The 16,596-nt window shown below is 43.2% G+C and overlaps 1 protein-coding gene across 8 annotated transcripts in view; it reads left to right on the top strand.

Annotated features, from left to right (window-relative positions):
- The window catches only part of LMO7 (LIM domain 7), a 221,647-nt gene that overhangs the window by 189,807 nt on the left and 15,244 nt on the right, over nucleotides 1-16,596 (top strand). For 4 of the 8 annotated variants that reach the window (XM_070751344.1, XM_070751343.1, XM_070751340.1 and 1 more), the window contains exons 16-21: nucleotides 1,173-1,230; nucleotides 3,168-3,224; nucleotides 6,446-6,471; nucleotides 9,062-9,166; nucleotides 12,030-12,122; nucleotides 14,879-15,996. In XM_070751344.1, coding sequence (XP_070607445.1) covers nucleotides 1,173-1,230; nucleotides 3,168-3,224; nucleotides 6,446-6,471; nucleotides 9,062-9,166; nucleotides 12,030-12,122; nucleotides 14,879-15,996 — 1,457 coding nt within the window. The remainder of the gene's footprint in view (nucleotides 1-1,172; nucleotides 1,231-3,167; nucleotides 3,225-6,445; nucleotides 6,472-9,061; nucleotides 9,167-12,029; nucleotides 12,123-14,878; nucleotides 15,997-16,596) is intronic. The other 4 variants (XM_070751347.1, XM_070751345.1, XM_070751342.1 and 1 more) reach the window with 1 other exon arrangement.

Below are 16,596 nucleotides of genomic sequence, written 5' to 3'. Positions count from 1 at the left end.
TTGTATGCCGCCCCTCTCCATAGACTCGGGGCGGCTCACAACATACAATAGAACAATTCACAACAAATCTAATAAATTTAAAAAACATTAAAAGACCCCATTATTAAACCAGACATACACACAGACATACCATACATAAATTGTATAGGCCCAGGGGAGGGGGGAATGCCTCAATTCCCCCATGCCTGTTGGCAGAGGTGAGTTTTAAGGAGTTTACGGAAGGCAAGGAGGGTGGGGGCAGTTCTAATCTCCGGGGGGAGCTGGTTCCAGAGAGTCGGGGCCACCACAGAGAAGGCTCTTCCCCTGGGACCCGCCAGACAACATTGTTTAGTCGACGGGACCCGGAGAAGCCCAACTCTGTGGGACCTAATCGGTCGCTGGGATTCGTGCGGCAGAAGGCGGTCCCGGAGATATTCTGGTCCGATGCCATGAAGGGCTTACAAGTATGGACATGTAACAAGGATGAGTTCCACTTAACCTTTGCCACTGGTTCGCATCCCGAATTTTCGTGAATTGCCCAGACTCCACCCCACAAGGGATGATGGAATCATTAAAAGAAGATGGCTACCTCTATGATTCTTCTATAGAAGTTTTGAATTACGCATTAAAATTAAAACACAGCTCTTTTGGGCATCAGCTTCCAAAGGATTGGTAGTTTGGTCTATCAGAAGGGCCAAAATCAGGTGTTACCTCATGGAGATTGGGGACTAGGGGACTGGAGGCTAAAACCTATGAAGAAAAGTTGCAGGAACTGGGTATATTTAGTTTGATGAAAAGAAGGACCAGGGGAGACATGATAGCAGTGTTACAATATCTCAGGGACTGCCACAAAGAAGAGGGAGTCAGGCTATTCCCCAAAGCATCTGAGAGTAGAACAAGAAGCAATGGGTGGAAACTAAACAAGGAGAGAAGAAACTTAGAACTAAGGATAAAATTCCTGACAGAACAGTTGATCAGTGGAACGGCTGGCCTCCAGAAGTTGTGAATACTCCAACACTGGAAGTTTTAAAGAAGATGTTGGATAAACATTTGTCTGAAGTAGTGTAGGGTTTCCTGCCCAAGCAGGAGGTTGGACTAGAAGACCTCCAAGGTCCCTTCCAATTCTGTTGTTGTTGTTGAGATGTAAGAAAAGGTGAGACTAAATCCGTTCTATGCTATTTTCCTATTTTCAGGGGCCTGAAAGAAAAGTCAATGGAATGCAAGATGATACACACTCCTATGAACGAAAAGGTAAGGTTGCCAGGTGCACTTAAAGCCCATGGATCAGAGCTTGGGGACCCCTGCTATAAACAGTTAAAGATAAATATTTTGTTTTATTAGCTGCTAATAAAAACACAGTGGGTTTACAATTTTTAAAAAGGCATACCAAGAGCCTCAGTGACGCAGCAGTTAGAGTGCAGTACTGCAAGCTACTTCTGCTGATCACCAGCTGCCGGCAATTTGGCAGATTGAATCTCAGTAAGCTCAAGGTTGACTCAGCCTTTCATCCTTCCAAGGTCGGCATCCTTCCAAGGTCGGTAAAATGAGTATCCAGATTGTTGGGAGCAATATGCTGACTCTCTGTAAACCGCTTAGAGAGGGCTGTAAAGCACTGAGAAGCGGTATATAACTCTAAATACTATTGCTAGTGCTATTTTTAAGTTGCTGGGCAGGTTGGATTAAGAGTAGCGGTTAAATACTACCAGTTCAGCCCGGTTTGGGCATACCAGTAGCGGCCACCACTGATGGGTAGAGAACTGCTAGTGGCGGCAGCATGAGTCTCCGCCCACCCACCTGGACATCACCATTTTCTTCTTTTTAAACCTCTGCGCATGTGCAAAGCCTTTTGCACATGTGCAGAAGGTGAAAGAACATATTTGATGCTTCCAACTAGTAGGGAAGGTAAGTAGATTTCAACCGCTGGTTAACAGCATCTTCTAGAGAAATGGGTAAGTCGTTTCAAGCTTTAAAAAACTCTTACCCTGGTCAGGTATATCCGTCCTTCTCTCTGGCGCGAAGCTAGCTCGCCCTCCTGTGGCGATCCCTGGGAAGTGCACAAGCATATCCTATAGCAGGGTTGGTACCTTGTCAAGCTCGCCCGCCTGTGGCGCTCTCTGGGAAGTGCAAAAACATGTCCTATGGCAGTGATGGCGAAACTTTTTTCCCCTTGGGTGCACATATGCTATCGCACATGCGCGAAGCCCACACCCATAATTCAATGCCTGGGGAGGGCGAAAACAGCTTCCCCCACCATTCTGGAGGCCAGAAACGGCTTGTTTCCGAACTTCTGGTGGACCCAGTAGGCTCGTGTTTCACCCTCCCCAGGCTCCAAAGGCTTCCCTAGAGCCAGGGGAGAGTAGAAATGCCCTTTCCATTCCCCTGGATGCTCTCTGGAAGCCAAAAACGCCCTCTCAGAGCATCTGTGCAAGCCAAAAATCAGCTGGCCAGCATACACGTGCACATTATACCTGAACTAGGGCAACGGCTCGCGTGCCAGCAGATATGGCTCTGTCTGTCACCTGTGGCACCCGTGCCATAGGTTTGCCATCACTGTCCTATAGCAACGTTTGGTATCTTGTTAGGTTAGGTACTTGTGGGTGTGGGAGTTGTGAGATGAACCAGAACCTGGATGGGGAACTGAAGATAATTTAGTGGTTGGAATTTGCTGTCATCGAACCAAATAGCATCTGAGAAATAAATCACATTCCACTCCTGTGCTCTCACACAAGGTTCGATTTATTAACATCGCCATGTTGGATTCGATGCTCCGTCATTCCAACACTAAATTATCTTCAGTTCCCCATCCTGGTTAAGGTTCATCTCACAACCACCACACCCACGAGTGCAATCACGTGGACCAATCCAGTGCAGGGATTCACTTGATTCTTCATTTGTTTAGTTGACCTTGGACTCTGCGTAAGGAATGTGGTGGTATAAATCTCTCTCTCTCACTCACCCCTCCCGTTTCCCTATCGCTGCTAACTGTTGCAGGCCGAAAGCCTCTAACTTCACATAATGGCTTTGGGCCTAACAGTTACTCTGTGACAGCATTGTGGTTTCCTGGCTACTGTAACAACAACGCCAACCATAAACAACAACAATAGTAATAATAGTTTGGATATTTTCAATAAAATTGGACCACCTCACACTGACCTGTTTGTATCTCCGTATTTTTTTCCCCCAAATAGACACAGAACCTATTTCTTTGAAAAACTTAAAAAGGCGATCCCAGTTTTTTGAACAAGGTAAAGGCAATCAGTATCCCCACCCCACTCCTAAAAAAATCTAATATTTCATGTAATTTCATGAAATCGTGCCTCCCCTGCCTTCTCTTAATCAGCCTGTGGTGTTGGGTCCTATCGTGCCAACTTTCTTAATCTCTTTCCATTCGTTTCCTTAGGAGGATCAGGTTCCTTTTACAATTCATGGGTGTATCTTTGTGGTAATGGGATTTGTGTTTGTTTCCTTTTTTTCACTCCCCCTCACACCTTTGACACTCTTGGTCAGTTCAAATCCTGTTCGGAGCGAGCACCAAATGTAGTACGGATGATTTTTCTCAGCCGATTCGCAACCTTTTTCTCCTACATGCTGAAATTTGGCAAATATGTGTCTTGTAAAATACCCAGTCTGAAACAAAATGATCAGCCATTTAGTTAAAGTCATCAGTCATCCAGTTAAAGTCGTATTTATTATTACAATTGGTGTATCAGTATCGAACAGCTAGCTGAGGAAAAAGCGGCCTTATCTCCATGAGGCAATTTTGATCCTTCAAAACATAAAATAAATGTTTTGGATCCAGAATCCTGTATCTGAATTCTTGAAAACTTCTAGGAGTGTTTTTTGCATGTCACACATCACCTTTTTCACCCTCATTTCAGAAACCTGTGCTTGTTTTATTTGTTATATGTGGAATGTTTTGAAGTGATGAAGACAGTATTCCTCATTGATGTTCATGTTAACGTATTGCACAAGGTCTTTTTCTCTTTCCCGTGTTACCACAAGGTCTTTCTCTCTTTCCCATATTTTACCACTGCTTCAGTTTGTTCAGAATAATATTTCATACAAAAGATAAAAGGCCTCTCTTAGTCTTATTCGTATTTTGCCCTCAGCATCTTTCCCAGGTGTTCTTTTATGGCAAGGCTTTGTGCCCGAGCTGGCAAGACCTTCAGAAATGCAGGCCAAACTTTTTTGTGACTTTATAAGAAAGAAAGGAAAGGAGGAAATGAAAGCAGAAGAAAAAGGAGAGAAGGGAAGAAAAGAGAAGAGGGAAAGAAGGAGAGGAAAGAAGGAAAGGAAAGGGAAAGAGAGAAGAAAGGAAGGGAAAGGAAAGGAAAGGAGGAAAGAGAAGGAAAGGGAAAGGAAAGGAAAGAAGGGAAGGGAAACAAAGGAAGGAAGGAAGGAAGGAAGGGAAGGGAAGGGAAGGGAAAGTTAGAAAGCTGCAACTTGGCTTCTTTGTGCTTTTTTGGAACAACCTTTTCACCAGTATCAGGTTTTTGAATAAGGAATGTGTGTTGTTTGGGACTGTTTTTAATTTGTTTTTTCTGGGGCAACTGAACATCTTGCATAAAAGGTCGATTTTGGCCTTTGTCCCATACTTAAAAGTGCAAAAAAAAAAATAATCTGTCAGGAAAATTAATTTCTTATTCACCACCGCAAAAGAGAAAAGGTTGCCCAACTGACACAGCTGGAAAAAAACCCTGTTATGGGGAAGCAAACATCAAATCCAATGGCAATTAGTCATTTATTATAATTTGTTTTTGGAAAGTTTGGGAATGTGTCCATGCATAAAGCTGGTGCAGGAAGATTTTCTGATTTTTATCTTGGTCTTTCATATATGCTCCCTTGGAAGCATTATACTGAAGACTGGACTTGTACCAGATCACTATGTCTTATCAGCAAGATCACCTAAAAGTAAAAATATAATCCGAACAGAGTCAGTTTGGAAGCAATTGTGGGGAAAACAAAGATGGAGGTCAACATTGTTTCTTAAAATGTCTGGCCTGGGAAGGAACGTTCGGTCAGGTGAGGGAGTAACCCAGACTAGTGAGGGAGGAAGTGGGGGGATGAAGGCTGACACGGAAAGACGAGGCAAGAGGAAGTCAGGATCAGTGCAGAAGAACCATAGAGCAGTGTTTCCCAACCTTGGCAACTTGAAGCTATTTGGACTTCAACTCCCAGAATTCCCCAGCCAGCGAATGCTGGCTGGGGAATTCTGGGAGTTGAAGTCCAAATAGCTTCAAGTTGCCAAAGTTGGGAAACACTGCCATAGAGTATAGTGCAGTGATGGAGAACTTACGGCACGCTTTGCCACAGATGGCACGTGGAGCCATATCAGAGGACACACAAGACTTTGTCATGTTTCAGCTCCGGCGTCCATGCACACACTGGTGAGATAATTTTCGACCTTGGGGAAGGCCATTTTGGCCTCCAGACACATCATGAAAGCTTCTGTAAAGCCTTGGAGGCAAAAAATATATATCACCCAATGGACAAACTGGAAGTTTGGAAAAACGCACATCCGGTTTGCCGTTGTGCTGGGTTTTTTGCAATCTGGAGGATTTAGGGAAGCTTCCGGAAGCCCAAGAATGGAAAAATCAGAGCAATGGGCAAAACGGAAGTGTGTTTTCTGAACTTCTGGTTTGTCTGTTGTGCTTTTTTTTTTTTTTTGCATTCCAGAGCTTCGGAAAGCTTCCCTGAACCCTCCAGAGTGCAAAAAACAGCACTAGCAAACCGGAAGCTCGGAAAATGCACTTCCGGTTTGCCGGTTTGGGGACTAGAGGCTAAAACATATGAAGAACGGTTGCAGGAACTGGGCATGGCTAGTTTAATGAAAAGAAGGACCAGGGGAGACATGATAGCAGTGTTCCAATATCTCAGGGGTTGACACAAAGAAGAAGGAGTCAGGATATTCTCCAAAGCACCTGAGGGTAGAACAAGAAGCAATGGGTGGAAACTAAACAAGGAGAGAAGTAACTTAGAACTAAGGAGAAATTTCCTGACAATTAGGACAATGTTGATCGGTGGAACAGCTTGCCTCCACAAGTTGTGAGTGCACCAAGACTGGAAGTTTTTAAGCAGATGTTGTATACGTAGGGTTTATTGTAGGGTTTCCTGCCTAAGCAGTGGGTTGGACTAGAAGACCTACAAGGTCCCTTCCATCTCTTGTTATTATTATTAAAGTTGTATGTGTGAAAGTCGGTCACAAAGCAGTATTTTCAGGGCCGTTGTAACTTTGAATGGTCACTAAGTGTGCTGTTGTAAATCGACAACTACCTGTATAAGGATTTTCCTTTCTATAACTTTAAGAACTATTGGAAGATGTTAGATGAATCCTTGATTGGAAAAAGGGGTTGCTCCACGGCAGCCTTCTGATTTGAATTTGGAATGGTTTCTTTAAGATAAGAGTAACAAAGATTTTCCACTCTCTTCTCTTCCTTCTTTTTTTTTAATCCTACAAATAATCCAGGAGGCCAGGAACCTACAATACTTGACGTAAGTAATGCTCCATTGTTAATATTAACTTTTTTTAAAAAATATATCTTTATTGGTTTTTGTTCTGTCGGGCTCTCTGGTAGAATCCTCCCAAAAATTCACAGGTACAAATGTCAGACACACACACGTTTGAAAATTCAAAACAATGTTCTTTATAATGAAAATTCACTTAAACTAAGCCCTCTTTTGGTATAGCAAAGAGCACTTGTCTCCAAACAAACTGGTAATTTGTACAAGTCCCTTATCAGTTCTGTGATACTTAGTTTGCAGCTGGGAGGCAATTCACAGTCCTTCTTCTTTCACAAGGTGAAACACACTTTGTTCTGGTTTAGTTTCAAAGCCGGGAAAAATCAGCACACAAAAGGTCAAAGTCAGTAAAGCAGTCACGAAACACAACGATCAGATAATCCTCCACAATGGCCAAACCCACAGGCTGCTCTTTATAGCAGCCTCACTAATTACCACAGCCCCACCCAACCACAGGTGGCCTAATTTTCTTTGATAATAATCTCTCAGTTGTTGTTGCCTATGCATCGCTCTCTGCATGCGTGGCTGTATGATTAACTCTTGTTCTGAATCCAAGGAGGAGCTAGATAATTGATCTCCTTCTGAGCTGTCTGCCACACTCTCCTCCTCCCTGTCACTCATGTCTTCTTGGTCAGAGGAGCCTTCATCATCAGATTCCACCGGGGGGGGGTGGGGGGTGTAGCAAAACAGGCCTGCAGCATGTGGATGTCTCCTCCACATTCACAGTTCTTGGGGCAGGAGCAGGGCCAGAGCTAACCACAACAGGTTTTAAATATAAAAACAGAAACAAAAGAGAAAAAGAAATTCATATCCAATACAATAATAAAATCAAATATCATAAAAAGGGAAGTTGAACACGAGAGGATAGAGGGAAAGGAGAAAGAAGAAAAGCAGTGAGAGGTAAGAGCCAGGGAGGCACAATGGTTAGAGCTAGCTGTAGTTCAGCAGTTCAAAACTCACCCCGGGCTCAAGGTTGACTCAGCCTTCCATCCTTCCCAGGTGGGTAAAATGAGGACTCAGACTGTTGGGGGCAAGAGACTAACTCTGAAAACTGCTCAGAGAGGGCTGTAAAAGCACTACGAAGCAGTATATAAGTCTAAATGCTATTGCTATTGCTATAAAAATTCAAACCAATAGATGGCGCCGTGCAACAGACTGGCAAAAAAAGCACCGAAGCCCTCAAGTGCCAATTGCGCAATCTGTGGGGCTCTACCAGAATGAAGCAGCACTGGGACGCACCATTAAGAACCCACCCCTGCTCCAGATGTTATGGGTGCTCCATCCTGGAGCTTTTTAAAAAGACATTTGGCTGAAATGGTAGAGGGTCTCCTGCTTGAGCAAAGGGTTGGACTAGAAGACTTCCAAGGTGCCTCCCAACTCTATTTAGTTAGACCTATAAAGCCCTACATGGCATCGGACCAGAATACCTCGGAGACCGTCTTCTGCCGCACGAATCCCAGCAGCCAATAAGGTCCCACAGAGTTGGCCTTCTCCGGGTCCTGTCAACTAAACAATGTCGTCTGGCGGGCCCCAGGGGAAGAGCCTTCTCTGTGGCGGCCCCGGCCCTCTGGAATCAACACCCCCCAGAGATCAGAACTGCCCCCCCTCCTTGTCTTTCATAAATTGCTTAAGACCCACCTATACCGCCAGGCATGGGGGAATTGAGACATTTCCCCCAGGCTTATATAGTTTTATGTATGGTATGCTTGTGTTGTATGTTTTTATATAATGGGTTTTTAGATATTTCTTCTTTTAAATAGTAGATTTGTTTATTGTACACTGTTTATTATTATTATTATTATTATTATTATTATTATTATTATTATTATTATTATTTGCCCTGCAAAGAGTTCAGCACCCATTTTTTCAGTATTGGGTTGCTAGCTGCTATGGGCCACACTGCGCACTGGTAGTAAAACCAGCAATGTGCACGCAGCTCTGGATGACCGACGGGTAGGAACACACGGCCTGGTGAGATTTTGTTTCTGCCCATGCGCTTGAAGCAAAATCTTGCAAAAGGACGCTTACGCGCATGAGAGGGGCGGCATACAAATCTAAATAATAAATAAATAAATTCTGGTGATTATTTTGCTTCTGCACATGTGCGGAAGCAAAAAAATTGGCAAAATCCCCCGTGCATGTGTCTCCTCATGAAATTTTGCTATCTGCGCATGCGCAGAATTATTAATTAATTGATTGATTGATTATTGATTGATTGATTATTGATTGATTGATTATTGATTGATTGATTATTGATTGATTGATTATTGATTGATTGATTGATTATTGATTGATTGATTATTAATTGATTGATTGGTTGGTTGGTTGGTTGGTTGATGATTGATTGATTGAGTAAGTAATTAATTAGATTTGTACGCCCCCCCTCTTCGAAGGGTGCTTGGCCACAGGAAGCTGTGCATTAATTCCACCGGTAGCAACAGTAAGTAGGAAACCCGCCTGCATTTTTTCCTATCCAAAGGTGAATCCCAGCCCAGCATTCTTCTTTTTGCAAGATGCCTGGGGGAACCCTCTGGGTCTGCTAACCTTTCGTTTCATGTTACAGGTCCCTGTCCCACCTATTGCGGCTTCCAGCCGTTGGACTTGGGATCAAGAAGAAGAAAGGAAGAGGCAAGAGAAATGGCAAGCGGAGCAGGAGCGCTTACTCCAGGTCTGGATGAAACTCGGTGGCTGTTGCCCTTCCTGCTAGAGCTTGAGCAGAACATCTTGACTAAAGCATTTCTGGTTTTACTAACCCTCCCCCAGGGCCTCCCTTCTAGGTGAAGCATTTGGGGGATAGAAGCCCTGCCCCAACATGTCGTTCTGCCCCCAGTTACAAAGGCATCAAAATCAACAGTAGTAGTAGTAGTTTTCCAAATGTAAAATAAGGCAAGACCCTCCCTTTCCCTTGAACCCCAACAAATGGTACTCAAGGGAATCCTGCTTGCCTCAACCAACATAGAGGCGGCACATGGACATCTGTTTCAATAACCACCGATACACCTGGCATCCATGAATCTGTCTAATCCTGCCTTGAAGCTATCCAGGCTGACAGCTGTCACAACCTCTTCTGGAAGTGAATTCCATAAACCAAATGTAAAATAATGCACTTGGGGAAAAGGAATCCTCAATCTGAGTATTGTATTTGGCAGTTCTGTGTTAGCAAAAACTTCAGAAGAGAAGGATTTAGGGGTAGTGATTTCTGACAGTCTCAAAATGGGTGAGCAGTGTGGTCGGGCGGTAGGAAAAGCAAGTAGGATGCTTGGCTGCATAGCTAGAGGTATAACAAGCAGGAAGAGGGAGATTGTGATCCCGCTATATAGAGTGCTGGTGAGACCCCATTTGGAATACTGTGTTCAGTTCCGGAGACCTCACCTACAAAAAGATATTGACAAAATTGAACAGGTCCAAAGACGGGCTACAAGAATGGTGGAAGGTGTTAAGCATAAAACGTATCAGGAAATACTTAATGAATTCAATCTGTATAGTCTGGAGGACAGAAGGAAAAGGGGGGACATGATCGAAACATTTAAATATGTTAAAGGGTTAAATAAGGTCAAGGAGGGAAGTGTTTTTAATAGGAAAGTGAACAGAAGAACAAGGGGACACAATCTGAAGTTAGTTGGGGGAAAGATCAAATGCAACATGAGAAAACATTATTTTACTGAAAGAGTAGTAGATCCTTGGAACAAACTTCCAGCAGATGTGGTTGGTAAATCCACAGTAACTGAATTTAAACATCCCTGGGATAAACATAGATCCATCCTAAGATAAAATACAAATAAATAGTATGAGGGCAGACTAGATGGACCGTGAGGGCTTTTTCTGCCTTCAGTCTTCTATGTTTCTATGTTTCTAGTAAACAGTAGTAAATGTGAGAGGGACCTTGGAGTCCCAGTGGACAACCATTTAAATATGAGCCAGCAGTGTGCAGCAGCTGCCAAAAAAGCCAACACAGTTCTAGGCTGCATTAACGGAGGGATCGAATCAAGATCATGTGAAGTGTTAATAACACTTGGTAAGGCCACACTTGGAAGACTGCATTCAGTTTTGGTCGCCACGATGCAAAAAGGATGTTGAGACTCTAGAAAGAGTGCAGAGAAGAGCGACAAAGATGATTAGGGGATTGGAGGCTAAAATATATGAAGAACGGTTGCAGGAACTGGGCATGGCTGGTTCAATGAAAAGAAGGACCAGAGGAGACATGATAGCAGTCTTCCAATATCTCAGGTCTTGCCTCATAGAAGAAGGAATCAACCTATTCTCCAAAGCACCTGAGGGTAGAACAAGAAGCAATGGGTGGAAACTAAACAAGGAGAAAAGTAACTTAGAACTAAGGAGAAATTTCCTGACAAAACAGTTAATCAGTGGAACAATTTGCCTCCAGAAGTTATGAATGCCCCAACCCTGGAAGTTTTTAAGCACATGTTGGATAACCATCTGTCTGAAGTAGTGCAGGGTTTCTTGCCTAAGCAGGGGGTTGGACTAGAAGACCTTGAAGGTCCCTTCTAACTCTGTTGTTGTTGTTATTATTATTATTATTAAAACATACTGTTTGAACGAACTTAATTTAATCAATAAATCACTGCTAATAACTGGCTTAGCAGTGGACACACGCTCACATAAATCAAAAAGCAATCCTTTCTTGCCAAAAGTCAACTTCTAATTAATCTTCATTAGCAGCTGGCCTACATTCAGTCAGTCTCAACTCAAAGCAATGCAATTAGTTCTTGCTATCTCATGTGGTGTCCAACAGCAAAGGAGTCTTCCTTGATTAGCAGTTGAAGGCAGAAAAACAGAGTAGAGATGTTCACACTACAAGGGGGTTGGATTTGATGACCTGCAAGGTCCTTTCCAACACAAGGAAGGAAGGAAGGGAAGGAAAGGAAGGAAGGAAGGAAAGGAAAGAAAGGAAGGAAGGAAGGAAGGGAAGGGAAGAGGAAGGAAGGAAGGAAGGAAGGGAAGAAGGGAAGGAAAGAAAGGAAGGGAAGGAAAGGAAGGAAGGAAAGAAGGGAAGGAAAGAAAGGAAGGAAGGAAAGGAAGGATCGAAGGAAGGAAGGAAGAAGGGAAGGAAGGAAGGAAAGAAGGGAAAGAAAGGATGGATGGAAGGAAGGAAGGAAAGAAGGGAAGGAAAGAAAGGAAGGAAAGAAGGGAAGGAAAGAAAGGAAGGAAGGAAAGAAGGGAAAGAAAGGAAGGAAGGAAGGAGAGAAGGAAAGAAAGAAACAAAGAAAGAAAGAAAGAAAGAAAGAAAAAGACAATCACAACATGTCAAGACACAAAAGAAGAAAGAAAGAGAAAAAGAAAAGAAAAGAAAGAGCCCAGGAGGCCAAACGGCCTGCAAGCAGCGACCTCTCTCATCTGTGTGTTTGTAATTCCCTTGCATTCCCATCCCTTCCTTGGTCCAATCCTTTGCATGGGGTTCCTAACCAAAGGGGGACAGCTTGCTGGGTGTGTCGGCAGGGAAAATATCCTGTTTCTTAGAGTTTCATTTTGCCTTTGTAAGACTTTGTCTTGATTTGCTTCTCCCCACACAGGAGCAGTACAAGCGCGATCAAGAGAGGATTAATGAAGAGTGGCGGAAAGCCCAGCAGGAGGCGGAAAAGGACATCTCCAGTTACTTAAAGGAGGTCAGTTGTCAGCCTTTTCTGTGGTTTGAACCTCTCTGGCAAAAATTTGCTCTTGAGCTTGTTCAAGGCCGTTTCTAAAAACAAAACATCTGGAAGGCAGAAGCTCAGGCCTTGTGGTTTTGTTGAGAAAAAGCTGAATATAGAGAGCACATAAACCTCCACCCGCTCCCAAAAAAACATAACCTTTAAAGCCCTACATGGCAATGGACCAGATTACCTCTCGAACCGCCTGCTACCGCACGAATCCCAGCGACCGATAAGGTCCCACAGAGTTGGCCTTCTCCGGGTCCCGTCGACTAAACAATGTCGTTTGGTGGGCCCCAGGGGAAGAGCCTTCTCTGTGGCGGCCCCGGCCCTCTGGAACCAACTCCCCCCAGAGATTAGAACTGCCCCCACCCTCCCTGTCTTTCGTAAACTACTCAAGATTCACTTATACCACCAGGCATGGAGGAGTTGAGATAGCTCTTCCCCCTAGGCCATTACAAGTTATGCATGGTATGTTTGTGTGTATGTTTGGTTTTATAATGAGGGTTTTTAGTTGCTTTTATTATTGGATTGTACATGTTGTGTTTAGTATTGTTGTTAGCCGCCCCGAGTCTGCGGAGAGGGTCGGCATACAAATCCAATAAATAATAATAATAATAATTATTATTATTATTATCATTATCATTATCATTATCATTATCATTATCATTATTACTACCACTCTGCAAAGCATTTTGGTACCTTAGAGCAGTGTTTCCCAACCTTGGCAACTTGAAGATATTTGGACTTCAATTCCCAGAATTCCCCAGCCAGCGAATGGGGATTCTGGGAGTTGAAGTCCAGATATCTCCAAGTTGCCAAGGTTGGGAAACACTGCCATAGAGAGCAGTGTACCTGGACAGGTAGCACAAACCCAGCAAGAAAACTCTTTGCCTTTTCACACCCTTCGGCATGAGATTTGGCTTTTGCGCATGAGCAGGAAGCGAAATCTCACACGAGGAGGCCGTCATGTGTGAGATTTCAATTATTTTTGCCAATTTCCTTCCTTCTGCGCATGTGCAGAAAAGCAATGGGGAAAAGGAATCCTCAATCTGAGTATTGTATTGGCAGTTCTGTGTTAGCAAAGATTTCAGAAGAGAAGGATTTAGGGGTAGTGATTTCTGACAGTCTCAAAATGGGTGAACAATGCAGTCAGGCCATAGGGAAAGCAAGTAGAATGCTTGGCTGCATAGCTAGAGGTATAACAAGCAGGAAGAGGGAGATTGTGATCCCTCTGTATAGAGCGCTGGTGAGACCCCATTTGGAATACTGTGTTCAGTTCTGGAGACCTCAGCTACAAAAAGATATGGATAAAATTGAACGGGTCCAAAGACGGGCTACAAAAATGGTGGAAGGTCTTAAGCATCAAACCTATCAGGAAAGACTTCATGAACTTAATCTGTATAGTCTGGAGGACAGAAGGGAAAGGGGGGACATGATCGAAACATTTAAATATGTTAAAGGATTAAATAAGTTTCGAGATGGAAGTGTTTTTAATAGGAAAGTGAACACAAGGACAAGGGGGCACAATCTGAGGTTAGTTGGGGAAAAGATCAAAAGCAACGTGAGAAAATATTATTTGACTGAAAGAGTAGTAGATGCTTGGAACAAACTTCCAGCAGACGTGGTTGGTAAATCCACAGTAACTGAATTTAAACATGCCTGGGATAAACATATATCCATCCTAAGAAAAAATACAGGAAATAGTATAAAGCAGGGGTAGGCAAAGTTGGCTCTTCTATGACTTGTGGACTTCAACTCCCAGAATTCTTGAGCCAATCATGCTAGCTGAGGAATTCTGGGATTTGAAGTCCACATGTCATAGAAGAGCCAACTTTGCCTACGTCTGATATATCATATAAATATATATCTAGGGCAGACTGGATGGGTCATGGGGTCTTTTTCTGCCGTCAATCTTCTATGTTTCTATGAAAATCCACTCCTGCGCAGAAACAAAAAATGCCAAAAATCGGCAAAAATCTCATGCGCCAGACCATCCTTGCATGAGATTCACACCTGAGCTGTTGCAATATAGCATAATGTTAGAATAGGATTATATCATAAATATATATATCTGGACCACTAGCATAAAAATACTCTGCTTACCCTGATTCTATAAGCCAGGATAGGACGGCGCTAACTGCTTAATCTGTATTCCTGGTAACTACAACAGGGAAACAAAAGGGCTCAATAAACATCTCACTAATAAACAAAGTTTACATCACTCCAGACAGGACGTTATACGATCAAAGGGGGAAAATTTACATTGCCTGAAGCATACACAGGAGGAGAGGGTGATTAAGGAAGATTAGTTGTGATAAGGCAGAAGGCTTCAGAGAAATTAGGTGTGAGAAACATTTGCTCTAGGAAAAGTTTCTAGGAAATTGGTTTGTGATATCTGTGGGAAAAGGAAGAACTCAAAAACATGTTTGAAGTTATGTTATTTTTGTGTATCACTTGACATGTGTAATTATCCCCATTTCCTTATGTTCCCAAATAAAAAGAGGTACATGGCTCTATACTGTGTCACTTCACCCAGAGAGAGAATGTGTCCAGGTTCTTCTTTCTAGGATTCGCGTTCGTGAGTGATCCCACACGGCTGGGTTGCGCTTAGTCCCATTGAAGACATTGTCTTCATTAGGGACTTTGACAGCATCCACACTGAGCTACAGATATTTGCCACTATTTCTCTTCTGCGTTTTAACGTCTGCAAAACGTGTATTCTTTTCTAGGAGCAGACTAACCTGACATCCCCTGCTATGACCGGGAGTGTACAGGAGGCGCCAACTTCTTTGTGGGAAAGAAATGGAAGTAACCGGACTGCTTTTCTTAGTTCCGAAAGAAATTGGGAAGAGGAAAGGAAGCCGGAGACTCAGGGGAGAGATAGTGAGCTAGCGAGAAGCAGCTTACAACAACAAGGAGTGTTTCAGGTGGAACAAAAGAGAAAGATACAAGAAATAGAAAATGGGAAGGATTGGAACGGACAAGACACAGTGTACTATGCAAGGGAACCAAGTTATCCAGAAGAAGTACCTCAAAAGCCACAGGTAGAACCTGTCAAAGAATCAAGGCATTGGGAAGAAGCATCTCAAAACCTTCTGATAGATCCAATTAAAGAACCAAGACATGGTGAAGAAACATCTCAGAATCTGCTTTTTGAACCCATCAAAGAACCAGGGTATCAGGAAGAAACATCTCAAAATTTAGCTCTGGAACAATTCAAGGAACCAAAGTTTTGGGAAGAAGTATCTCACAAAACTCACATAGAAATAACCAAGCAATTAAGATACCAAGAAGAAGCACCTCCAAACCTGCTGATGGAACCTATCAAGGAACCAAGGTATCGGGAAGAGGCATCTCGAGATCTGCTGATGGAACCTATCAAAGAACCAAGGTATCAGGAAGAGGCATCTCGGGACCTACTGATGGAACCTATCAAGGAACCAAGGTATCAGGAAGAGGCCTCTCGGGACCTACTGATGGAACCTATCAAGGAACCAAGATATCGGGAAGAAGCATCTCGGGACTTGCTGATTGAACCAATCAAGGAACCAAGGTATCGGGAAGAAGCATCTCGGGACCTGCTGATGGAACCTATCAAGGAACCAAAATATCGGGAAGAAGCATCTCGAGACTTTCTGATGGAACCTATCAAGGAACCAAGGTATTGGGAAGAAGCATCTAAAGACCTGCTGATGGAACCAATCAAGGAACCAAGATACCAGGAAGAAGCATCTCAAAAACTCCTAGTGGAACCTGTCAAGGAACCAAGGTACCGCGAAGAGGCATCTCAAAAGCTGCTGGTGGAACCAGTCAAGGAGGTTTCCATGCAAAGATATCAGTATCAAAGGTCTGCATTATTCTATTCTATAATCTTAGCTTTAAGGTTTGTGTGGGGGGGGTATATGGACATTCTATAAAAGCTGTATTAGCATTCCACGCTGGGCTTGTAACCAATGTTAGAATCCTAAACTTAAAACAGAGTACAGTGTTCCCTCGATTTTCCCGGGGGATGCGTTCCGAGACCGCCCGCGAAAGTCGAATTTCCACGAAGCAGAGATGCGGAAGTAAATACACTATTTTTGGCTATGAACAGTATCACAAACCTTCTCTTAACACTTTAAACCCCTAAACTGCAATTTCCCATTCCCTTAACAACCATTTAGATTATTACTCACCGTGTTTATTTATTAAAGATTATTTTAAAAATATTTATTAAAGGCAGATGAAAGTTTGGCGATGACATATGACATCATCGGGCGGGAAAAACCGTGGTATAGGGGAAAAACCCACGAAGTATTTTTTAATTAATATTTTTGAAAAACTGTGGTATAGACTTTTTGCGAAGTTCGAACCCGCAAAAATTGAGGGAACATTGTATATATGGTAGTGGTGGTTATTCAGCCAATAACCCAGACCAAGGGTAGGCAAAGTTGGCTCTTCTATGGCT

This window comes from Erythrolamprus reginae, chromosome 4 (assembly GCF_031021105.1).
Source record: "Erythrolamprus reginae isolate rEryReg1 chromosome 4, rEryReg1.hap1, whole genome shotgun sequence".
In the NCBI taxonomy this organism is placed as follows: Eukaryota; Metazoa; Chordata; class Lepidosauria; order Squamata; family Dipsadidae; genus Erythrolamprus; species Erythrolamprus reginae.
The sequence above is the reverse complement of the archived record's forward strand: the minus strand, read 5'-3'. Positions and strand labels throughout refer to the sequence as shown.